The sequence below is a fragment of the Phoca vitulina genome, unplaced genomic scaffold, assembly GCF_004348235.1.
Source record: "Phoca vitulina isolate PV1807 unplaced genomic scaffold, GSC_HSeal_1.0 scaffold68, whole genome shotgun sequence".
NCBI classification, from domain to species: domain Eukaryota; kingdom Metazoa; phylum Chordata; class Mammalia; order Carnivora; family Phocidae; genus Phoca; species Phoca vitulina.
Window position 1 is genome coordinate 197,801 of NW_022589771.1, and position 25,633 is coordinate 223,433.

Genomic DNA, 25,633 nt, shown 5'->3' on the forward strand with positions numbered 1-25,633 from the left:
CTCATACCTCCCTCAGAGGGTCTTTCCCACCCCTGGACACTGTCTCAGTGCCCAACACAGGGTCCTGTTCCCCGAGGAGGCACAAGAGCTTGGTGGTCCAGGCCACCGTGCTTATTAGCACTGCGGGGTCTTCCCTGGTGGTAAACCCGATCCTTCCAAGTGCATGCAGTCACGTTATGCAGACTTCCATCATCAAACATGGACTTCCCACACCAGGGCTTTCCTGCCAAGGCTAACTACCAAGAACCTAGTTGATCTGGTTTTTCTTTTACTGTCCTCGTACTTCCAGGGCTGTCTTTCAGTGCCAGCCTGCTTCCTTCAAATTAAGTGTGTCTGTTTCTAAAATGCTTTCTGAGGGGCACCTGGCTGGCTCGGGCAGTAGACCATCTAACTCTTGATCTCAGAGATGTGAGTTTGAGTCCCACGATGGGTATAGAGATTACTTTTGCTTTCTGAGCTTGAACATCCACTGTCACTGCCCCATCATCACCTGCCCCTGTTATTGCTAATGTATGTCAGATGCTGATTACGTTCCTGTGATTGAACGCTCAGCCTTCTCTTTATCCCCACCAGTAGAGTCCTTTACCTAGTTTTTGTTTAAATATTTACTTTAAAAAGTTAAAGCTCGTTCTCCCTGGGGCAGCTATTATAGAATACTGCATCATTCTTATTTTTGTTTTCTCTCTGTGAGCTTTAAGGGAGCTATTTTTCCACTTGGCAGATTGTCCCAGCAGCAAGCGCATCCCAGCTGACCCTTGTCGACCTGATCTGTGCGCTCAGCACCCTGCAGACGGACACGGTGCTGCACCTAGCAAAGGAGGTGGTGAAGAGGCCGCCGCAAATCCGAGGGGACGAGGTTGGAAGCCTGGGGATGTTCCAGATGAATGCGCGGCACCCTCCTATCACCGTGTCTTATAAATTGTGTTTGGGGAAGGGAAGCGGGGGTCACAGGAGCAACTGGGATTTCCTGGGGTTGGGGAATGGAGCTGTTCTACTGGGCTTGGGGGAGACCCCGTGAGGTGTGCCTAATGGGCTTCAGTGCACCTGTTTGGAGGTGGGAGCCGCTGGAGGTCAGGGCCCATCTTTCATCATTACACCCCGGCTGCAGCGCACCCTGCCTGGGAATGGGTTCTTTCTAATAACCTGCAGCCTAAAAGGCGTCCTAGAGAGGCAAAGCCAGATGCTACTTACAGGTGGCAAGGACCAGCTTTATTCAGTAGCTACCGTGTTGGGGGAGAGAGCTGACCTCAGTTCTGATTCGTGCAGCGGGGGTACTTGAGCCGAAAAATGGGGGAGTAGGAAGGGTGAACGAGCAGGGGTCCAGCAAAGTCAGGGAAGTAGAAAATTCCGAAAAAGCAGGTAGGGGGCTTGGTCGTTGTGAGCGGGCCGTCCAGGTTTGCTGACTGGTGCTTGGGGCGTGTAGGCCCCCATACCCCGGAGCCTGCGAGACAGGGCACCTGTCTCTTTCAACGGCGATATTCCACAGGATGGCTCCCAGGTCCTTTACAAAGACATTTCCTATTGTAGGCGATGCATGTACATCTTAAAGGAAGGATTTATAATTATGCTTTTCTTAATAAATGCTCTGAAAAGGGGGGTCAGGAGCCTATCGGGTGTTGACTCAGCAAATGGCAAATTGTTCTGGCAGCCTTGAGCTCTCTTGGGCAGGCATTTTAAGGGGACGGGGGTTGTCATCTGAGGGCCCCCACCTTGAGCTGCTTAGAAACCACAGTAGTGTTTGTTCAGGTTAGTGGGGGACGGAGTCACTTCTGCTGAAAGCCCTGGTCCCCACACGCCTAGTCAAGAAGAGAGCTCTGACCAGAGTTCAAAGAGAAGAGGAATGTCTTCATCAAAGGGCAAGTTAAAAGTTTGCATAATTTTTATGTAAAAGTGAAAAATACAGGTCAGGGGACAGGACTCCTTCGAGGCATTCTGGGAAGGAAGAGATTCGTCTGGCCGCGGTGGAAGCGGTGACGTGTGAAGGGTGCCAGAATGGACCTGTGAAGCTCCTAGACTTGTGCTTCTCCATATCAGCACAGCCTCCAAGAGAGTCCCTGCTACCTCGAGGCCTTTGCCAGTCACGTGCAGTGCTTTTGAAACAGAGCAGACTTTGTGGTTTAACACTTTTTTAAATGCCCTTAGAGCTTTTTTTTTTTTTAATAGATTTTATTCTTAAATAGTCTCTACACCCAACATGGGGCTTGAACTCATGACCCCGAGATCGAGTCACACGCTCCACCGACTGAGCCAGCCTGGCACCCCAGAGCTTTTTGTGTTCACCAAAGCAGGGTGCCTCATTGAATGTGTGGGAGCTATTTTGTTCTTAATTTGATAGAAACCAGGGATTTATTTTGACTTTGAAATAATTGCCTTCTATCACGATTTAAAATTGTCAGGAAAAGGGGTGCCTGGGTGGCTCAGTTGGTTAAGTGGCTGCCATTGGCTCAGGTCATGATCTCAGGGTCCTGGGATCGAGCCCCATGTTGGGCTCCCCGCTCAGCAGGGAGTCTGCTTCTCCCTCTCTGTCTGCCCCTCCTCCGCACTCACGTGCACTGCACGCACGTTCTCGCTCTCAAATAAATAAAATCTTTTAAAAAATAAACACCATACAATACTAACATAATAAAAAAATAAGGAAATAAATAAAAATTTAAAAAAATAAAATTGTTAGGAAAAATATAAGAATAACTCCCTAAATGAAAATGGACAAAGTAATTATTTAAAAATAGAGTTTTACTCAAATAGGTATTTGTACACCACTGTTTATAGAATTACTCACAATAGTAAAAAGGTAGAAACAACCCAAATATCCAATGATGGATGATTGGATAAACAAAATCAGGTCTATCCATCCAATGGAATATCATTCAGCCTTAAAAAGGAAGTTAATTCTGAGACCTGCTGTAACAGTGGGTGAACCTTGAGGCCATGCCAAGTGAGGCCAGTCACAGAAGGACAAAAACGTGATTCCACTTACACGCGGTCTCTGGAGCAGCCCGTTGCATACGTACATTCTACAGAAGGTAGCGTGGTGGTTGCTAGAGGCAGGAGGAGAGGGGACAGCAGTTACTGTCTAACAGGGACAGGGATTCCGTTTGGGAAGATGAAAAAGTCTGGAGATGGATGGTGGTGACAGTTGCACGACAATGTGAATGCTAATGCCACCGAACTGGACACTTAAAACTGGTTAAAATGGCAAATTCTAGGTATAGTTTAAAGATTTCTTTATTTTGGAGAGAGTGTGAGTGGGATAGGGCACAGAGGGAGAGGGAGAGAGAGAATCCTCAAGCAGACTCCCTCCCGACGCAGGGCTCGATCCCAGGTCCCTGAGATCATGACCTGAGCCGAAATCAAGAGTCGGATGCTCAACCAGCTGAGCCCCTTCTGTATATTTTACCACGATAAAAAGTTTTATAACAAATAAAAGGAATACAGCTTTGGATATTAAGGTCATCACACTGAGGATGGCAAACAAAAGCTAAACCTTGGAATCAGCAATCTTTTCAGCCATGTCTCACCCTGTAAGTGAGAAAACTGACCAAGAATTTCTTTAGCCGTTTTTATAGCTCCGCCTGTCTTAGAGTAGAGCTCTGCATTTGGATGCCTCTTCCAGAAGGGCCCCTTGCGCATGGCACCAGGGAGCCTCTCCAGAAATGTCCATGCCAAGAAGGCCTGTCATGGCTTCCAGTCAGTTGTGCTCAGGGCCCTGGTCCCGTTCTTCATTCCAAAATCGAAAATCAACTATGTGCTTCAGTGGTAAGGAATCCTAAGTAGTAAAACTGTTTCTGCCCTCAGTGAGCTGTATCCTAGTTAGGAAAAGAGGATAGGCCAGCCTAAAAATTAACACCATGCAGCCAGATTATGGAACCGTTGAAGCACAAGGAATCGGATGCCAAATGCATGTGGGTGACATCCGTGGCCTTTGTCGGGCCTCCCGCAAATGCCGGGTAGTCTTGTTGCCTTTCACTCTTATACATAAATATTACAATAATCAACCTCGAAGAGGGGAGCGGGGATGGAGGGGCCATCAGATTCACGGTGATTTTGCATTTATAACCCTGAGCAAGTCTCAAGTGTCAGGAGACCCTGTGAGCTGGTGGTCACTTCCTAGCAGCGGCATTACGGCTGTAGGACCGGGGTGGGCTGTCCTCCAGGAGGGGCCTCTGAGACCCCTTCTAAGTACACGGCAGGTGCTCATAGTTTTGTTCCTTCATGTTACTTCAATTCCTACAAATATCTGCAACTCCTGGGCTAAAAACAAAACAAAACACTAGATCTCATCTGGCTGGCTGGTTGTTTGTTTTATTTAAATTCAGTTAGCGTGGCTGGCTGGTTTTTGGCTGTTCGAATAACAATTGCATTTTGTGATTAGTAAGTAGCTCAACTTCTTTTTTTTTTTTTTTTTTTTTTTTTTTAAGATTTTATTTATTTATTTGACAGAGAGAGACACAGCGAGAGAGGGAACACAAGCAGGGGGAGTGGGAGAGGGAGAAGCAGGCTTCCCGCGGAGCAGGGAGCCCGATGCGGGGCTCGATCCCAGGACCCCGGGATCATGACCTGAGCCGAAGGCAGACGCTTAACGACTGAGCCACCCAGGCGCCCCAGTAGCTCAACTTCTATAACCTCTACAGATAACTTTTTATAAGCACGGAGGGGAAAAAATTTATTTTCAAAACCAGTTTCTAAGTAGTTGCAGCCACTTGGGATTTAGGGAAGTTGTCTGGCCTGAGTTTGAGGAAATTCCTTGAGCTAAGAATTAGAACTTTTTTATCGTCTCTTTCCTGTAGCTAGTTGCACGCACTCATGAGGGTCAACATTGGCCACCACCTTTTTTGTTTAAGAGTTATTTTACCAAATTTTCCCTGAATACTTGTTAAAAGCCTGGCGTGGACTCGCCCTGGAAGTCTGCTAAGAAGGTCAGTAATGTTTCGGGACCTCATAGTATAGGTTTGTTTTGTTATACCTGGGGGATGCGTTCACGTGTGTTATTGTATTTGAAAGACTCTGGCTAAAAATCTTTGCTTTGTGGGGATATAGACTCTGTTTCATTTTGTGTTGTAATTCTTTTTTTTAACCTTATTTCCTGCCAACTTGGAGTCATTGGTTTCACTTTTATTTTTAGAAAGCGCCCCTTGTGGATATCCCCGTGTTGCAGTTTTGCTATGCTTTCGTCCAAAGGTAACACAACCCTTCCCAAACATGTCTCAATTATAGATGCTATTGCAGCAATTCTAAATGTAACCCTGGTCGTACTTGTTGACGACTGGAGAGCCTTAGTTCAGAAAATATCTTGACGGTGTCTTAGTTTCCTCCTGAGCTGTGAGAATGCCCTGATGATCTTTTCCCTCTGCAGAGATCTAATCTGACTTTATAAAAGCCGGGTGCTGTTGGTTGAACACTTTATGTTCAGTGTTAAACGTGTTAGACTTCTTTTAGAAAAAAGAGAAATGATTGTTTTGTTTGTTTGTTTTTAAGATTTTATTCATTTGAGAGAGAGAGAATGAGAGACAGAGAGCATGAGAGAGAGGAGGGTCAGAGGGAGAAGCAGACTCCTTGCTGAGCAGGGAGCCCGATGTGGGACTCGATCCCAGGATTCCAGGATCATGACCTGAGCCGAAGGCAGTCGCTTAACCAACTGAGCTACCCAGGCGCCCCGAGAAATGATTGTTTTGGGTGCTGTCCTCAGTGCTTTCCCGTGGCTTCTGCCTGGGTGTCTCGAGCTTATTGGCGCTTTTCAGGAGCCTCTGCTGCAGGAGGCAGTGAGGCGGATCCCCCACATGGTTCTCCACGGGTGGAAAGGAAAGCTTCCTGGACTGCTCAGGTCTTACACGGGCACATCGGGTGCAGCTCACAGCCCCTCCACTGTGTGGGGCCATCTCTGTTGCAGTAACGAGCCCCCTTCTCAAGGAAGCCTCCAGATCCTCACGTGTGTGGCAGGAGTTACGCAATTGGGCAGTCTGACAACCAGATCTGAGCTCCTTGGTTAACACAGTTCCCGTTCCATGGTTCTTCCAACTCCCCACACCCTGAGGTTGCAGGAGGCTAGATCGAGAGGGTCAGCATCCCAGGAGTCCCTGGGTCTGGGGTGCAGTTCAGACCAGCTGTTGAGGCTTCACCCCCAAGCATCGTTCAGTTCCTTCTTCCAGGAGTTAAAGAGGACCCGGTCACGTCTTTCCTGGTGATAGCTACTGTGCATCGTCATGCTAGCAAGTGTCTGTCACAGCGGCCTGAGTGATCCGTGGGCTGCCAGAGCAGCTGCAGGTTAGGTGTTTACCTTCCTCCTCTTACAGAAGAAGCACTGCCGAGGTCACTCCGGAGGCGGTACGTCAGGCACCAGGACTTGAACCCGGGGCCCTCGGGCTGTGGCTGAGCTGCAGCGTGTTGTGCTGCGCAGGCCTCGCTGTGAGAGCCACTGAAGATCAGCCTCCTGTGGGTGACCTTGTGACCCGAGGGCCGACTCCGCTACCAACAACACCGGGGAGGCCGGATCCTAGAGCTAGATGGGCCCAAGGGATCAGACCGGCCTCCGGTTCAAGGCCTTTATTTGACAGGCAGGAAACCGGGAGCATCTGACCTGTCAGCAGCAGGATTTCTGGTCTCCAGACTGCAGGTTCTTGCCAGAGTACAAAAATTTCGTTTGTGTGTATTTTAATTTAAAAAAGAACAAACAGGTCAGTCAGATACACCATCTTCCCTCTGCTTTCCAACTGCCCAGACCTAAAATGTGCTTGTAAGACGTGTTTTGACTTGTTCACAGTTGGGTGTTTTCCCCTGTTTTTTAAAAACAGACTCCCAGTAACAGCCTTGCAAGAGAACTTTCCTTCGTTGTTGGGCGTGTTAAAGGAATCCGTACAGTTGAATCTGGCTCCCCCCGGATACTTTCTGCTCCTCAGGTATTGTGACCCAGCATTCACGTTACCCTGTTTTTCTGCTGGAACATCCCTTGTTTCTGCAGCATTCTTAGTCTAAAGCTGATTGTCTCTCAACAGCATGCTGAATGACTTTGTGACGAGAACTCCCAACCTGGAAAGCAAGAAGGACCAGAAAGACCTGCAGGTCTGTGTGTGAAAAGTTCAGCAGATGTTACCGTTTCCAGGAGTGGTTGTCCGCCTTTAGAGGACGTGCCTGTGGATCAGCAACACTGGGCAGAATCGTTCCTTAGATTTGCATGTGTTCTCACAGCTGACTTCCTCTGTTACGGTCTTAGAGGGCTCCATAGACCCGGGCCGGAGTCTCCTGCCAAAGTTCTCGTGTCAGACTTGAGCAGTCTGCTGTGGGTTGACAGGATGCCCCCACTCCTCACCGCACACAGATCAGCTGGAGCCGCCGCCTCAGCAGCGTTAGGTTAATAACTCTGTCCATGTGAATTTCTTCCCTGGAAACCTTTCTTTTCCTCCCTGATTAAAGCAGTATATACTCGTAGGAAACCTCAAAAATCCTGAAAAATAAAAGTGAAACTCACCCTAGGAGAAGGGAGATGTTAGAGTAGAAAGCCAACAAATAAATAGAATAAATAGAACGATGGGGTTAGGAAATCACTATTTTGCAACCATGAAAATCATTGATTCAGGGGCTTTTGGAGCCAAGGCTTCAACTTAAATGGGACGTGTATCAGTTTTACGGCCCTGGCGATATTTCTTCGAATCATTACGATCCCTGGCATTTGTGAACGGTCTGTCCAGTTCCCACTGCTGAACCACTGGAGCACCGTCTAGAGCACAGTCGAGCATAATTAGGAAACTCGGGACTCTTTTGGCCTCCACTTGTTGAGACGGAAGCGTCATTAAAGCCCAGACACTGTGAGACTGGCACATGGACAGCATTCCCAAACTCCCCTCTCGAGGCCCCACTTTGTGGCCCATTGCCTACAGCACGCCCCTCCCTTTGGTCCATTCTGGGGTAGCTTTGGCCACGGGCGTTACCGCAGCCGATACAGCTGGTGCACCTCGCCCCTGCTCTTTGTGGCTGCTTCTGTCCCACGGTGCCCAGCCTCCCGACGCCAACTCCTTATCCCTGCTTCGAGACGGGGCCTGCCCTTCTTCCCCATCACTCTCCGTCCGCATGAGAAGTGGGACCTCTGAGCTCTCGGTCCCGTTTCCTGCTCTTCCCTGCCACCGTCAGCCACACCACACCTCTGCGCCGGCTTAGGGCAAGGTAGTTCCTTCAAGTGCACCCCTACTGGCCTACTGGCCACAGGCAGGCGGGTGTGCTCTTGCCTTATGCCTAAACACAGCTTAGAGTCAAAGTCAGGGTGGTTCGAATCTCAGATGGCCGGGACTTGCAGCCAGCCTCCGCTGGTGAGACTTGGTGATGCTGGCTTGAGAAAGTGGCTCAGCATTTCTCTCCCTATCACAGCCACGTGACCTGATTCTCTACTGATCATACTCCAGTACGGGAGCCGTTAGTCACATGTGGCTGTTGGGCACGGGGAATGTGGCCTGTCCGAATTGAATGTGCTGTAGTGTAAAACATGCGTCAGATCTCAAAGGCCTAGTGCAAAAAAAAAAAAAGTGTGAAATCTCATTAATTTTTACACTGATTGCATGTTGATCGTATTTTGGATATATGAGGTTAAACATTATGAACTTGTTTCGTCTGATCTTTTAATGTGGTTCCTGGGAAACCTCCTATCACCTGTGTGGTTCTAGTTGTGGCCTATGTTGTATTTCTGCTGGTTGGTGCTGTTGTAGGCATTTTAGATTCTTTTCCTGAGCTAACTGCCTCTCCTCTTTCTCTTCATTACTCTCAGGAAGTCACTCAAAAAATCCTGGAAGCTGTAGGGAACATTGCTGGCTCTTCCTTGGAACAAACCAGCTGGCTAAGCAGAAACCTGGAAGTGAAGGCCCAGCCTCAGATCTCTCTAGAAGAATCTGATGCTGAGGAAGATTTGTGTGGTAGGTACAGAGAGGGTCAGAAGATAATGCCTGCTGCCTGCTACTGTGAGGGGGTCTGGTTTTTCCTTAAAAGTAAACTGTCTGGGGGCACCTGGGTGGCTCAGGCAGTTAAGCCTCTGACCCTTGATCTCAGTTCAGGTCTTGACCTCAGGGTTATAAGTTCAAGCCCCGCACTGGGCTCTGTGCTGGGCGTGGCGCCTACTTAAAAAAAAAAAAGCAGACAGTCTGTTGTTACTGTTTACAACATCATTTATGTGTAATAAACAATAGGATTCCACTGATAGGGCTCCGAGTGACGTATGCTACTGTGGAAGCCCTCACTGAGCCTAGATCAGAATCCAAGAAAGTAGCTTCCCAAGATAACTTGCACAGATTAGGTAAAAGAAATCTGTGGGGTATAAAAAATACGGAAGTGTATGTTTTTCTTTTTGTGGAACTGTGGAAAGAAAATTTAGTAAACCAACAAACTGTTGTCAGGCCATTAGATTGTGTCTTTTCTTTATGACTAACACACCCTTGCCTCTCAGTGATCCTTGTGTCTCATCACTGTCTGAGATGTGAAGATTTTCTAGTGGAGGTCACATGGGCGGGCACACCCCGGCCTTATTATTAGTTGTAGCTTCCTAGGAAAGCAGTCAGGAGACTCTCAGAGGAGACTCATCTGTTTACTCGGACCATCGATCAACCAGTACTCTTGAGGAGTCTACATTAAATGCGGTCGTGGAGATGGTTAATCACTGGTGCCCTGAAGACCACCGGACAGATCTGTCGATGAAGCAGATCGAAGATTATTAGACCTACTGCAGGGAGAGACAGACTTGGCAGGGTCATAGCAACGTCTCATCAGGGAAGTTCAGGGAGGGCATTTGTAGGGTTGCAGGGCCTTGACCGAGTTGTTTGTGGCAGATCTTTTGGTGGGGAACTGATTGGGATTGGGCAGAGTTTGGGATTGGCGGGGGCAGCTCAAGGCGAGGGTCCCAGAGTGAGTCTTGATTAGGGTGGGGAACTGATTGGGATTGGGCAGAGTTTGGGATTGGTGGGGGCAGCTCAAGGCGAGGGTCCCAGAGTGAGTCTTGACGAGCACGCCGCCTGTTTCGATACGTAAGCTGTTTTAGTTGTTCTTTCAGGATTAAGTGTATCTTGGAGCAAGCAATTGTTTTTGCTAGTTCTCAGTATTATTTAACAGAGGGACAGGAACGTATGTCCAGTCCCAGTATTGGTTACACCAAACGAGTAAACAGGTTTGCTCTCAGTTTTATTAACACAAGGGCAAAAAATTACATTTAGGTTCTTAATACGAACTACATAGTACAGTACCCGCCACAAAGGAAATGTTCAAAAACCGTCCTGTAATATTTTACTGCCTCTTTCATTGTCACTAGCAATAGTTACAGCAGCAGCTCAAAGCTAAGTCTGTGAACTTTAATCTACCGTAGAAGGGTCAAGAAGTCAGGGCTCTTTTCTCTCACAAGTAGCAGAAATAATAGAAACAACAGAACAAAACACTTCGGCGCCCGTGGGTGAAAAGCCCTGGCATCGGCGTCTGGTTCTAGGCATAGCAGGAATCGGGCACTCAGCTGAGGCGAACCAAGGCTCGCGCGGAGATTCTGGGTGGTTCGTCTCGGGCCACACAGCTGACCCGGAGGAGAAGAGGGAAGGGCTGGTGCACGGGAGCCACGAGAAATGGGTGCCCACCGGAAGGGGGCTTCTCTTCCCAGGAGGAGGAAGGATGGCGTACTCAACAATCTGCAGTCCCACTGGCCGCTGCTTCGGCCATACTGGTTTCATAATCTGTTTTGTGGTTCGCGTAACAAAAATAATTATACTTCATTGTGTAACGAAGATACTAGATCTAGTGTGCTCTCAGTTGCTGATGTAAAGCAACCGTGAGCCTTTCTCAGGCTGTGGCTCTGGTTATGGTTGTGGTTCAGGGAGGGAGCGCTTGCATGTCCTGGGCTAATTTGCCCTCAGTCATTTCTGTCCCACGTACCGAGGTACGGGTCGGGCTGCTGCTCCACCAGAGCGGCTGTGCCGACCGTGTTCGGTCCACGGTCACTGGGCCTGGCTTTTGTGCAATGATTCCATTTAACCTCAAGATAATACTCTGGGAAAATTACCTCATTTTTGTTTAAAGAAATCAGAGAATTCCAAAGCTGGAGGTGATTTTTGGGCTTCTCTATAAAACTTAATTAATTAGAAAGTACCAAAAACCCTGAGTGGTTAGCTCATGACTATATTTTACTTGACTTGAACAAATTATGTATACATATCGGCCATAGAAAGCATGAAACAAAATGAGGCTTCCGGTAACGTATTTGTCCCCATTTAAAGTTGGTGTGCGTGCACCGGCCATGCAGGTTCTCACTCAGAGTCCGTGTGTGGTGTGTGCTGCGTGCGGGCCCTACAGCTTCGGACATGGGCAGCATGGAAGAGGATGAGCAAAAAGTACATTAACAAAGGGATCTTTCAACTCTTTTGAAAATCTGAAGTTATTTCAAAATGAAAGCTTTTCAAAGATCGAAAAAGGAAGTAAATGACCCTGAGAATTTCAAGTGGTTCTTAGTGTAAGGACAGTAAGAGTCCGATTACAGGGAGCGGCTGGGAGCGGGGAGATGTTGCAGAGTGTGTCCCCAAGGAGGTGACAGTTGCGCTGAGAAGTCAGAAGTCGGGGCAGCTGTGCAAAGACCTGGAGGGCGCTGCGCAGAGGGATGGCAAGTCCTCGAGGTGGGTGTGGGTCAGAACCAGGAGACCAGCCTGGCTGGAGTTGAGGGTTGCTGGGCTTGAGGGGAGCCTGGTCAGGAGCTTAGATTTCCTCCCACTCGCTGTGGAAGCCATTAAAGTGTTTAGGGCAGTGACAGGCTCTTCCTCGTCTTTAGAAAACATCAGTTTGGCTGCTGTGAGCAGTAAGGGCTGGGTCAAGTGAGAGCAGCAAAGGGAAGTCCGGTTAACAGGATTTCGCAGTGGTGTGGGCTTGGAGGCGGGGTGACGGAAAGGTGGACCGATTTAGATGCAGTCAGCAGAATTTGCTGATGGGCTGCATGTGGTGGTTAACAAAAAAGACAATCAAGGATGACTTTGGTTTTTCGCTTACGCAATTTATTGAGGTGGAGAAGACCAAAATAAGAACATTATATAACAGAAAATTGAGCTTGGTTTTGCAAGTATTACATCTGAGATGTCAGAAAAAAAGAGAAGGAGCCAGAAAAGACACTTAAGTGGTCACTGGGGTAGGAGAAAAACCAAGAGCACAGAGTCATGAAACAGGAGAAGAGGGTGCTTCCAGAAGGAGGGAGGGGTAACACAATGGAAGGCTGTTGAGAAACAGAGGAAGGTCGGACAGAGATCCACTGGGCTTGACAACATGGAAGCCACGGGGGTGGGAACACTGGAGCGGGTAGAAGGGAGGAGGAGGAGGCCGTGAATGCAGAGAATCCTTGAAGCTCACTGGTCAGTAGGACAGAAACCAAGTAGAACTAAAGACCAGAGAATACCCCTTATTTGCTTTGTTTTTGAATTGGAATATTCCAGAGCATATTTATATAGTGACAGATCTGTGCAGCAGAGGAAGAAATAAAGAGAGAAAGGATAGAAAGTGAAGCCCTTGATGGCCATGGGGCCAAGCTTGATGTCATGAATAGAATTACTGTTCTTCCATAGGAGCCAGGAACATGTCTATCAAAACAGGAGATAAGGCAGAGAATGTATATATATATATACATGTTCTAGATTCATAGCACATAGGAGCCAAACTGAGGGAGTTCCTGTTTGTTTCCATTAATTTTCTCAGTGAAATAGGAGGTGCGTTACCAGCTGAGAAGGGAAGAATGTTGATGGTTATCGAGGGAAGGTCTGCAAGAATGACGTTGCGGAGTAGGAAAGCCAGCATACTGCCAGGGTACGATGGTAGGACTATCTGGTAGCATCAGGTCCTTTTTGAGATTCATGGTCATGAAGGAAAGTGAGATCTATTTCATCGTTGTTTGGTTTTCTCCAGAGCATTTAGCTACACAGAACCACACGGGCTGATCTGTGGGTTTAGCCAGCTTTGCATTTTTCCAGGTGAGTGCCTCAGAGGGAGAGAGCAGCAAAACAGCCCAGGATGTTTGCCAGTAGATGGGAGACCACGGGTATAGGTGGGGAGGCGAGAAGGGCAGACCTGCAGGAGTTGACGGGTGGTCAGGGTGGCAGGCCAAAGGGTTTGGTGGTCTGTGCAAGCATTCGGGAAAGGTAAGATGTGGTCAGAGAGGGAGGCTGGAAATGGAGATTTGGGAAATTGGTGAAGCCGAGGGTGTGATGGTGACAGTGGGTGACCGAGCTGGGCCGGAGTAACAGATTGTTGGAAGAGAGAAGTTTAGGGGGTCAGAGGCCCAGAGGGTAGGAGCATCATCCAAGGGGGATGTGGACATTCTGAGAACAATGCTGAGAAGAGAGATCGGGAGGAGGACAGTGAGTCAGTGCTAATTTATTTGATCACAATGCCCAGATTCTTCCTGAAGTTGAACATGTTGACAGAGAGGAGCCCCTCAGGTATACTTACATACATCCTCAGTGTGCAAGGCTGGGACGCATCACGCACATCCATGTGATGTTTCAGGGGCATAAATGGTGGCCCATCCGCCATGATTAAAGCAGGAATGCCTCTTTCTGTCAGCAGATACCACCGCCGCTGCTTCAGCAATGGTGTCCGCGTCTGCCCCTTCGGCGTACAGCGTGCAGGCCCTGTCCCTCCTGGCAGAGGTCAGTGCACACCTGGCTTGTCCTCCCTCGACGGCATGATGGCCGGCCCGGAGCTTCGTGCAGCCGCTCTGTTCTCGGGCCAGTGAGCGCGGGCCGCCCCTCCCGGCTGGCCTGCAGACCGCGCTCGGCCTCAAGCTGCCCCTGGGACTTGTCTTGTTAGGTTGTGTGCCCCTCGAGGATGAGTTCTTACTGTCACCGGCTTTAGAAGGTTTCTGTTTTCCTCGTGATCCCGCTCTGATAGGTCCTGGCATCTCTCCTGGACATGGTTTATCGAAGTGACGAGAAGGAGAAAGCGGTGCCCTTGATCTCCCGCTTGCTTTATTACGTGTTTCCTTACTTACGCAATCACAGGTAATGCCGTCTCCTCCCTGGTGTCCCGCCGGTAGGGAGCAAAATCGGTTATGGGAAATGCACCAAGTGGCTTTCTTTGCACAGTCTTTGACGTTGACCCTTTTCCCTCCCCACCCCTGTTCAGTGCCTACAACGCTCCCAGCTTCCGGGCCGGCGCTCAGCTGCTGAGCTCTCTGAGTGGCTACGCCTATACGAAGCGAGCCTGGAAGAAAGAAGTCTTGGACTTATTCTTGGACCCTGCTTTCTTTCAGATGGACACTTGCTGTGCACAGTAAGAAACGCTGTTCTGACAAAGGGCTGCTGCAAATCCTCAAGTGGAAAAAGTGTTTCAGTTGACATAATTCTCATACTTGAAACGGGAGCAGTTAGCATCAGCCCAGATCCCAGGACGTCCCTGTCACAAGGCCTCATGTTAACTGTGTTCATGGCAGAGGGGGTGGGTGTTCTAAAAATATAGAGGTGCATTTTTTATCAAAAGGATTTCAATTACGAGAGCATATAATCCCCAGAGCGCACAATCCAGGGTTCCAGTGTCCCCTGGCCTAGTGCTGCTCCAGCTCGGAGTCACAGATACTCCAACTCAGATGACAGAGCCCGCTGGTGACACTGTGTTGTCCTTATCCCACGTCTCAGCTCACGCTTCACGAGTTCTCACTGAGACCGTGCAGCCGGGCCAGGCCCGGCCCTGCTGCTGAGGGACAGATGTGAGGTGAACTCCCTGCGCCCTTTCCTGGGAGGTCAACAAAACCACTATGTTGGCTCTCCCCCTGTCATGGCTGACGTCTTTATCAATGGCATGGATGGGGGGTGGCGATTGGTCGAAGTTTGCCCTGCTACCCCCCGCGTCCTGTGGCTTTCACCTTCAAGTCCTGTTGCTCTTCTGGGGAGCCCACTTGAAAATTAGTCTATTTGATGTCGCTACTCCCACTTCTTTCCATCAGCACAAGCGTATGAACGGCCTCCTGTGTGAACACAGGGCAACTCTTGAAAAAAACATTTTTCTTTTACTGTAAGCTGGGAATTATTCATTCTTTCATTTGTCATTCATCACCTGTGTTGTTAAGTTTATAAATAAAAAGCTTTTGCTCAGCTTTCCCTTGTATTAGAACCTGTTCATTTCCCTAACTTCTTTTCAGAAAACAGGTTTTAATAGATCTCAAAGGGGCTTGTTCTTTTCTTGATGCCTCTATTCAGACTGTCATCCTTTACATATTTAATTAATTTTGCCTTCTTTTAATATCCAGTTGGAAGTCCATTATTGACCATCTTCTGACTCACGAGAAAACAATGTTTAAAGATTTAATGAGTGAGTAAGTTGTATATTACTTGCACATAAACCACACTTTTGAAGGACTGATCCCATCATAATCAGCTTTTACCACATAGCTCAAAACTCCACTCGGATCTTTAATGATGCCATCTAAGCTGCAAACTGTAACATGTGCATAATGTGTCAGGACTCATGAATGAGCCTCCTGGTTCCAGTCTATTGGCCAGAAGGCCCGACAACCTTTCCTACACCTTTACAGTGGGGGAATACTTTTGAAAGTAATGATAGGTTTACCATAATTTATTAGGAGTATTTGTCCCTCATATCCTCTTCTAGTGCCCTATTGTTTAATGTCATTAAAGAAGTATTTGTATTTACAAATAAATATGTGAATAATAACCACAAGATCATAATTACTTAGTCAGGACCATGATTTTGACCAGGAAGGATAGAAATTTACATGATTATGAATGTCCTGTCACTTACCTCTGATTGCGGTTTTCTCACTAAATGGAACTTATTGGCTGTATTTATTCTAGACATGCAGAGCAGTTCTTTAAAACTGTTCTCAAGTTTTGAGCAGAAAGCCATGCTGCTAAAGCGCCAGGCTTTTGCTGTCTTCAGTGGAGAACTTGATCAATACCACCTTTACCTTCCTCTGATACAAGGTAAGAAGGCCACCCCACCCTCACCCCCAGCCCTGCCCCCTCGTGGGTGGACCCCCGGCTGGCTGAGATGGGCCGGCCGCCAGAGTGGCCCACAGCACGTTCTGGCCGGATGGAGGAGTGTCAAAATGAGTACTTGTAGAAGAACTCTGGAAATTTACCTGTGAATCTGAAACTTTATTTTAAAAGTCAATGATTGTAATGCTATGAGTTTTTATTAGGTAGTTCTAAAAGTCTGACAGTACTTTCTTAGCGTTGTCTCCTGCTAGGTCCCACCCGCAGTCAAGATACTTGGAGGTTACAGCACTAACCCCCAAGGATAGGGAAGGAGAAGTCCTTAACCTTTCCTTAACAGTTTTTCTCTCTTTTGTACTCACCATATTCCTTGCTTCAAAAATGAATTATTACAGCTATTGTACATGATTTTAAAGGGTTTTTTTCCCTCGTAAGATGTGGAGGTGGTGAAGTGGGCATTCTGTCTAAATTCACCCTTCTCCAAGATACAAAAGAATTCTCAAATAGAAATGTGTTTTCCTTAAGACTCATAGCCTGAATGGAATCAGATAAAATTAATACAATTCTTAAAGGAGTTGTTTAATATTATGAAGACTAGTGTAACAAATAATTTTACAAATATTAGAATTATGTTGTAACTTCTTTATTGAGGGCCAGGTTTACTAAGGTATAATTTACATACAATAAAAGTCACCCTTTTGGGTATATAGTTCTGTAAATTTTGATGAGAACATGTAGTTATGGAACCATCACCATAGTCAACATGCAGAATATTTCCATCACCCAGAAAGTTCTCCTCTGCCCCCTTGGAAGTCATCCCCCTCCTGTTCCGTGGCCCCTAGCAAGTGCTAATCTGCCTTCCGCTCATACAGTTTCATCTTTTCCAGAATGTCCTAAATGTAATTAGGTGGAGTGCAGCCTTTGAGTTTGGCTTCTTTGACTTGCATAATGTATTTTGAGAGTCATCCATTCCATCGTATTTATCAACAGCATACTGTTTTTTATTGCTGAACAGCATTCCATTCTGTGACTTCCTCATCAGTTCACCAATGGTAGGGCATTCGGGTTGTTTCCAGGTAGAATTATGACATAAATCTCTTGCTCTGCCCTTTAAAAAAAGTGTTTATAAACATCTGTCAGTTGGGACTCCTGGTGGCTTAGTAGGCTAAGTGCCTGACTCTTGATCTCAGCTCAGGTCTTGATCTCAGGGTCTTGAGTTCAAGGCCTGCACTGGGCTCCATGCCAGGCGTGGAGCCTACAATCAATAGATAAATAAATATATAAACGTATCTGTCAGCTCACAAAGCATGTTCTCTTCCCCAAGTCATCCTGATCACTCTTAATATTAGTAATAATTATCAGCCCATGTGCCTCCTTGATTAACTATTTGAAAGGCCCTGATTGTTGTAGTTCAGAACATTAATAGCTCTCACAATTATTAATTATGACTATATTTTATATTTGCAATAATAAAATATCTTTATACTAAAACTGACGTAATTTCAACCTGTGAAACACATAAGGAGATTTTTACGTCATGATGTCCTAAGTACTTGAAATACATGAAAGCTAATGTTCAGATACCAACAGATCCTTTCTTGAATTGCTGATTCAGTCAGATGATGGCCAGGATTGCCAGTAAGGGTGATGGCAGCTCTCCAAAGACTTTGGCTGAATGCAGAGGGCCGTAAGAGACTCTTAACTCTAGGAAACAAACAGAAGGTCGCTGGAGGGGATGGGCATTTAGGAAGGCACTGGATGTGATGAGCACTGGGTGTTATATGCAACTGTTGAATCACTAAATTATACCCCGGAAACTAATAGTACAGTATATGTTAACGAAATTGGATTTAAATTAAAAAAAAATAAGTGAACGCAGAGTCAAAGCCGTACTTTGTTGCATCCCTACAAAACAGAGGGGAGAAACAAGAACAGGAATCACCTGTGCTCTAGTGTGTGTGCAGGGTCCGTGCTGGTCTGTATGCACCTGGTCACTCAACAGCGCTGGAAAGTGCAGCCTTGAGTCCGCTCTCAGTGGAGGCAAGAGGAGGAAGCTAGAAAGGAGAACGTGTAGGGCAGTGCACCAGACAGTCCCTTTGGTGCCTTTCCACTCTGAGGTCAAACACCTGTTCATTCTCTACCCCGTCTCCCATCACACGCACCTTTAAAATGCGGGGTAAGGCCCAGAGAGCTAAAGAGACGGTATTAGGCGTGTAGAACAGGAAAAGAACAGACCAGAGCCTTTCTCAAACAGTGTCATATGGTTTGACCACGGCAGAATCTAAGCATCCAGCAGTTCTAAGAAATCATGCCTCTGAGAGGAAGAGAGAGGTAGGGGCAATATAATACTGTATGTATTCTATAAAAGTGTGTGTGTGTGTGTGCATGCGCGCACTGACTAAATTCAGAGATGGTTTTCGGCCCTTAGGGAAGGAGGAATTTCTCCACATACCCCTGCATTTTGCGTAGCTCAAGTGCTGTATTTCTAAAAATGCTCCATGTTTTAAAAAATAGACATTTTTACCCCCTTTCATTTTTTGTTAACTGACACTTTACAGGGGCGCCTGGGTGGCTCAGTCGGTTAAGCATCTGCCTTCAGTTCGGGTCATAGTCCCAGGGTTCTGGGATTGAGCCCTGCATCGGGCTCTCTGCTCAGCAAGGAGCCTGCTTCTCCCTCTCCCTCTGCTGCTCCCTCTGCTTGTGTGCATGCTCTCTCTCTGTCAAACAAGTAAGTCTTAAAAAAACAAAAAACCTGACACTTTACAAAGCACTTTCCTTTTATTGTCATTGTCCCCTAAACTGTTGAAAGGCCCAGCCTCCGGGAGATCCTGGGATGATAGAATTCAGAGCGTTCTCTGATAGTCTTGGGACACTTGACTGGCCCCTGTGGAGCAATAATGCCCAGGCTGAAGGAGTAGATATATCCAGAAGCTTCTGAGTGGCACACCATGGTAGTTTAGGCCTAATCACAAAGGCAGGAATAGGGAATTTCTAATGTTTCTCCTCAGGGATTCACTGTGGAGCCCCTTTTCCTGGTTGATGGCACCATCAAGTAGCCCTGAAAGAGGTCGGTGTGCACAGGGCATAGAACGAGCAGCTCTGTGCATCTTGGCTCAGAGTGACATGAATTTTACATTGATCGCAAAAGAGATAGATAAGCCCAAAGCAACGATTTTTTTTTTTAAAGGGCAAAATGCTATTTGTCTAAATAAGAGGAGGACAGACATCACCCCCAACATAGGCCTGACTGGGCGCATCAGAAAGATCTAAAGCAGCAACACTCTGTACCCTTTAAGCCGGGTGACTTTGGCCTGTCCCAGGTCCATTGGAGTACTTCCCATCCTTGAAGTCTTCCTCGTTGTCCTGTACGTCGTAGCTCTGTTTTCACATCAGGATACTGATGCTTGGGGTTGTATTGACATTAACTGGCAACACCTGGCCTGAAACCTGAGCCCTTTGGCTCCCCACGATAGGCAAGGGTCTTTAGTAGGCGCCCCTTGAGGTGGGTGTGGTAGGGGACTATTCCGGTTCCACAGACGGGAGACAAGGGTGCAACACAGCTAAGTAGCCAGCCTGAACAAGGTCCCCCGACCTGGAGTGGTGGCGGAGGGGTTCTGGCTCAGGGCTCTCTCCCACTGTCTGCTCACAGAAACTCCTTCAGTTCGTAAGGTTTATCACTCAGCTAAGGAAGGACTGTTAGAGATTGAAGAACACTAGTGATTCTAAAATAGATCATCTTGGCTGAAGAATAACCTCATGAATTTAGCTTTTATTTGGAGCAGCATGTGGAATATGCCCTATGTGTACAAACCACTTTTTCCCTTCGTACTTTCTATTTTGAAATGGATTAAGACTGACCAGCAGTCACACAAGTAGCGCTGAGCGTCCCTGTGTACCGTGCACCCAGCTTACCCTGCGATAACCTCACACACGGCATGGTCCATTAGCAAAACCACTTCAGCTGTCCAGCATAGTTTAAGAGGATAGACAATATCCTTTTTACTCCTGGATTTACCCTTTCGGTTGCTCTTTTGTCTTGATGTTCCACATTTCCGACTGTTACCATTCCTGATTCATCTGAAGAACATCTTCTGGATGCTCTTTGAGTACAGATCTGCTGGCCACAAGTTTTCTCTGTTTCCCTTCATGGAGACTGTTTATCTCACCTTCCTTCTTTTTGGTCTGGGTGACCAAGCACCCAGAAGGATATTTTCCCTCGAAATGGAATTCTGGGGTGAAGTTCTTTTCTTTCAGCACTTGAAAACTGTGCCACTTCTTTCTGACTCCATGGTTTCTGAGGGAAATCTGCTCTCATTCAAATTATTGTTCCTTTTTAGGTACAGTAGCCCCCCTTTTCCACATGGGGTACATTCCAAGACCCCTAGTGGATGCCTGAAACCATGGGCAGCACCAAATACTACGTACACTATGATTTTTGCTGTACGTACATGCCTATGATAAAGTTTAATTCATAAATCAGACACAGTAGGAGATTAACAACAGTAATAAAATGCAACAATTATAACAATACACTGTAGTGAAAGTTGCATGAATGTCCTCTCTCTTTCTCAGAATATCTTATTGCACTGTCCTCATCCTTCTTGTGACTGATGAGAGGTGATAAAATGCCCACATGATGAGATGAAGTGAGGTGAGTGACGTAGGCATATGACGTGTAATGTGAGGCTACCACTGACCCCCCCCCCCCAGCAACATGTCAGAGGGAGGGTCATCTGCTCCTGGACCGCAGTCAACCTCAGTTGACCACGGCTCAGTGAAACCTCAGAGAGCAGGACCGTGGATAAGATGGCGCACTACTGTAATGTATCATTTCCCTCTGACCACTATCAAGACTTTTATCTTTACTTTTTCAGAAGTTTTATGATGTAACTTAACTGATGTCTTTGGTTTTATCCTTCCTAGAGTTCATCAGCTTCTTGTAACTGTAGATGCACATCTTTCACCAAATTTGGAAGGTTATCAGTCATTATTTCTTCAAATATTTTCCCAGCCTATACCCTTTTTCCTTTCTCTGGGACTCCAGTGACCGAAATATTAGATCTTTCATTGTCCCACTGGTCCCTGAGCCTGCTCATTCCCCACCCCCATCTTTTTTCCTTCTTTTGTTCAGTTTCAGTAATTTCCATGGATTCTGTCTTTAACTTCCCTCTGTCCTCTGTCATCTCCATTCTGCTGTTGAGCCCATCAGTGAGGGCTTTTCTATTTCAGTGATCTTACTTTTTAGTTCTGAAATTTCCATCTGGCTCTTCTTTGTAGCTCCTATTTCTTTGCTGACATATTCTATTTTTTATTTGTTTCAAATGTCCATAATTGATTACTGGAATATTTTCAGACCACATCTTTAAAATCCTTTCCCAATAATCCCAACCTCCATTATCACCTCTTTATTGGTGTCTTTTGTTACCATTTTTTGTTCATGTTGAAACTTTGGCGTTCCAGCTTACCATTTCCTCAGGTGCCCAAGCCAGATTAAAGTAAAAAATTAAAAACCCTAGGGAACTCACCTTCAGGTCATTGTTTAAGTCCCAAGGATCCTAGCCAGTCGTGTCACCTTTCCTTCACTTTTCAGTTTTCTGATGCATTTTTTTTTTAATTGCTGCTAGAGAAATAGGGTGTAATCTATTTACTCCATCTCATCCAGAACCAGAAACACAAAGCACTCTTTAAAAATGCCAACCTGGGGCACCTGGCTGGCTCAGTCGGTAGAGTATGTGACTCTTGATCTTAGGGTCTTTTTTTTTTTTTTTTTTAAGATTTTATTTATTTGACAGACAGCCAAAGAGGGAACAAGCAGCGGGGAGTGGGAGAGGGAGAAGCAGGCTCCCCGATGAGCAGGGAGCCCGATGTGGGGCTCAATCCCAGGACCCTGGGACCATGATCTGAGCCGAAGGCAGACGCTTAACGACTGAGCCACCCAGGCGCCCCATTGATCTTGGGGTCTTGAGTTCAAGACCACATTGGGTGTAGAGATTACTTAAAAAGAATTTTAAAAGCAAAAATGCCAACCTGTCTGTCAAATATCTGAGCTATGCTTGAACCTTCATTTGGTCAAGAGTATTTTTTTCTTAAGTTTTTATTTAAGTAGTCTCTACACCCAATGTGGGGCTTGAACTCATGACCCTGAGATCCAGAGTCAGATACTCTACCGACTGAGCCAGCCAGGCGCCCCTGGTCAAGAATATTTTTAAAAGCAAGATGTATAAACCTACTCAAGCTAGTGCAGATAAAGGCAAGTTTATTACTAAGATACTACAAACAAATCTTAACTAGCATGACTGTAGTTTAGCTGTTTGCCATAGCAATTTGTTATGTTCCTCAGAAACCTTAAATTATGGGGGGGAAATCACATTCTGCAGATAGTTACTTCAGTGGAGAAGTGGGGAAGACTGCTAGGGGCTAGAGGAGCTCACACCTTTTTTCCCTACAGGAATTAAAGTTCTTGTCTTGGCCATGAAATCCCAACTTCATTGAATACCTCTCCTTTTACTCACTCGCGCCACTTCCCACTCCTCACCCTCAGAATGTGGTGTCAGCAGCCAGCCAACCTCTGTGATCCTGGAGCATCGTCACTCACCAAGGACTGTCTGTGGTTCTTGTGTCTTATATTTCATATTCTCAGAAGAGAATTTAGTGGTCATTGGTCATCCAGTGGATTTCCGGGTTAAGTCAGAAGTTGATATTTTTCTGGTCAGCTGTGGCAGGGAAATAAGAGCCACTTGGTTCATTCCTTTAGCAAAGGCCATGAACTGCTTCACCTCATAAAGAAGAGGGCTGGAGGTAAACAACGGGGGTCTTAGGCTGCATTGTTGTTAAATGTCAAAACAAATACAGTTTTATTTTTTTGTCTAATGAGAAACCTCAAACTGCATATTTGTGTGACATCTTTAAAATCTTCTTTCCTTAGAACGCCTGACAGACAATCTCAGAGTTGGACAGACATCCACAGTTGCTGCTCAGATGTTTCTTTTTTTCAGAGTTTTGCTGCTAAGAATATCTCCCCAACATTTGACTTCATTGTGGCCCATAATGGTCTCTGAGTTAGTAAGTACAAATATTTTACTCTTAAAAGCGGGACTGGAGCTTTCTTAAGTGCTTTTTTCAGGAATAGTATACTATTTCATATATATCTTAATTTTATCTGCAAAATTTTCAACCAAGCTCATAGCACACAGTCAGCTCTTGGTTAAATAGGGAATTTTTTTTGAGACAGAACCATTTAATGTATCTCTGGGAAATTTTATAGTTTGTATAAACAAAGTATAAAACTTTAAGGCACAGTGAATAACTATGTACACGTTACTAACTGGCCACCATTGGACAAGTTGAGAAGGTAAAATTCAAGAAACATAAAATCTCTGTAAGTTACTATCTTCCTGCTCCTACAGTCAGGAAAGTTCCTAGGCGAGCTCTTTTAGATCTAGTGCCTCTAGGGAGAAAAGATTCAGATCATCTTTAGATATGGATGCCTTCACAATATCTGAGCTGGAGGTGCCATCTCAAGTGAAGTCAAAAGCAAATTAGAGGGAAGATGTCAGGTTATCATGTTTCCAAGCTACTGGTGTAAACTGTAATTTATGGTGACATTAATTACATAATCTGCAGATTAATCCCTTAAATTCTAAATTATAGAGTTTACACCCATGACTAGAAATATTACCACCACATACCATGACCTACCGTACCATACCATGAATCCGCGTAACTAAAGATTCCTAATGAAAAATAATCTTTCCTAAATCTTTCATATTTCCATTGAAGAACTTCATGACCAGATGTTCACATTCACTGATAATGGATTTCCATAATAGGCCCACTGTACCTATGTTGTGAGTTTCTTTGAAACCATATCTTATATAGAAATATTTAAGGTTGATGGGCGCCTGGGTGGCTCAGTCGGTTAAGCGTCTGCCTTCAGCTCAGGTCATGATCCCGGGGTCCTGGGATAGAGCCCCACGTCGGGCTCCCTCCTCAGTGGGGAGCCTTCTTCTTCCCTCTCCCTCTGCCTGCCACTCCCCTTGCTTGTGCTCTCTCTCTCTGTGTCAAATAAGTAAATAAAATCTTTTTAAAAAAATTTAAGGTTGAAAGCTTACTGCTGTTTAGAAGGCTATTAACAACCATTAATCTCTGAAAGCACTATAAGTTTGTGGGTAGGCTTTTAAGAGCAGCATTTCTGAAATACTCCACACATTTAGTTCTTCTTCCTTACTCACATCTAGTTGTAAATTAGTCATACAGATATGTCATAAGATTGTGAACATGTATTTAGGAATATTTTCAAAATCTTTTTCAGGAATAATGTACTATTTCATATATATCTAATTTTATCTGAAAATTTTCAAGTTGATAACACATAGCTTTTGGTTGAATAGAGAATATTTTATCTTCTGCAATCATATTTGATCTTTTTTTTTTTTTTTAAGATTTTATTTATTTCTTTGACAGAGAGAGACACAGCGAGAGAGGGAACACAAGCAGGGGGAGTGGGAGAGGGAGAAGCAGGCTTCCCGCTGAGCAGGGAGCCCGATGCGGGGCTCGATCCCAGGACCCTGGGACCATGACCTGAGCCAAAGGCAGACGCCCAACGACTGAGCCACCCAGGTGCCCCTCATATTTGATCTTTTAACTGTCAGCTTATTCCAACTAATTTGTATTGTTTGATATTAGTTGCTATTTTTTAAACTGGTTTTTTCCAGTTTTACTGGGATATAATTGATATACAGCAGTATATAACCTTAAGGTGTACAGTGATTGACTAACATATATGGTGAAGTGATGACCACAGGAAGTTTAGCTAACATCCATCATCTCGTCGATATGAAAAGAGAAAGAAAAAGATCCTTCCTTGTGATAAGAACTCTTAAAATTTACTTTTTTTTTTTTTTTTTTTTAAAGATTTTATTTATTTGACAGAGAGAGACACAGCATGAGAGGGAACACAAGCAGGGGGAGTGGGAGGGAGAAACAGGCTTCCCGCGGAGCAGGGAGCCCGACGTGGGGCTCGATCCCAGGACCCTGGGATCATGACCTGAGCTGAAGGCAGACGCTTAACGACTGAGCCACCCAGGCGCCCTCTTAAAATTTACTTTTAATACTTTCATATTTACCCTACAGCAGTGTTAACCATTGTCATGTTGCATGTGACACCCCTAGTACTTTTTTATCTTAAAAGGGAAGTTTGTACTTTTTGGCCATCTTCATCCCATTTCCCCTCCCCCACACCTGCCTTTGGTAACCACAAATCTGGTCTCTTTTTCTATGAATTTGGCTTATTTTTGGTTTTTTTTTTTTTTTAAGATTCTACATACAAATTAGATTATGCAGTATTTGTCTTTGTCTGACTTGTTTCACTTATTATAATATCGTCAGGGTTCATCCATGTGTTCCAAACGGCAGGATTTCCTCCCTTTTTATAGCTGAGTGATATTCCACTGTATAATATACGACATCTTCTTTATCCATTCATCCATCGGTAGACACTTAGGTCGTTCCCACGTCTTGTAACTAATGCTGCAGTGAATACAGGAATGAGGATATCTCGTCAACATCGTGTTTGCATTTCCTTCTGAGGTACTCCCAGAAGTGTAATTCCCGTATCAGAAGGTAGCTCTATTTTTAATTTTTTTGAGGAACCTCCTTTCCACAGTGGCTGCACCAGTTTGCGTTCCCACCTACAGTGCGCG

The 25,633-nt window shown here is 45.8% G+C and overlaps 1 protein-coding gene across 5 annotated transcripts in view; it reads left to right on the forward strand.

Annotated features, from left to right (window-relative positions):
- The window catches only part of DOP1B (DOP1 leucine zipper like protein B), a 106,754-nt gene that overhangs the window by 76,987 nt on the left and 4,134 nt on the right, over positions 1-25,633 (forward strand). For 3 of the 5 annotated variants that reach the window (XM_032392503.1, XM_032392504.1, XM_032392505.1), the window contains exons 23-33: positions 722-856; positions 5,123-5,178; positions 6,789-6,893; positions 6,990-7,056; positions 8,750-8,894; positions 13,546-13,631; positions 13,873-13,982; positions 14,107-14,253; positions 15,227-15,288; positions 15,792-15,920; positions 22,858-22,994. In XM_032392503.1, the coding sequence (XP_032248394.1) occupies positions 722-856; positions 5,123-5,178; positions 6,789-6,893; positions 6,990-7,056; positions 8,750-8,894; positions 13,546-13,631; positions 13,873-13,982; positions 14,107-14,253; positions 15,227-15,288; positions 15,792-15,920; positions 22,858-22,994 (1,179 nt within the window). The remainder of the gene's footprint in view (positions 1-721; positions 857-5,122; positions 5,179-6,788; positions 6,894-6,989; positions 7,057-8,749; positions 8,895-13,545; positions 13,632-13,872; positions 13,983-14,106; positions 14,254-15,226; positions 15,289-15,791; positions 15,921-22,857; positions 22,995-25,633) is intronic. The other 2 variants (XR_004297911.1, XM_032392506.1) reach the window with 2 other exon arrangements.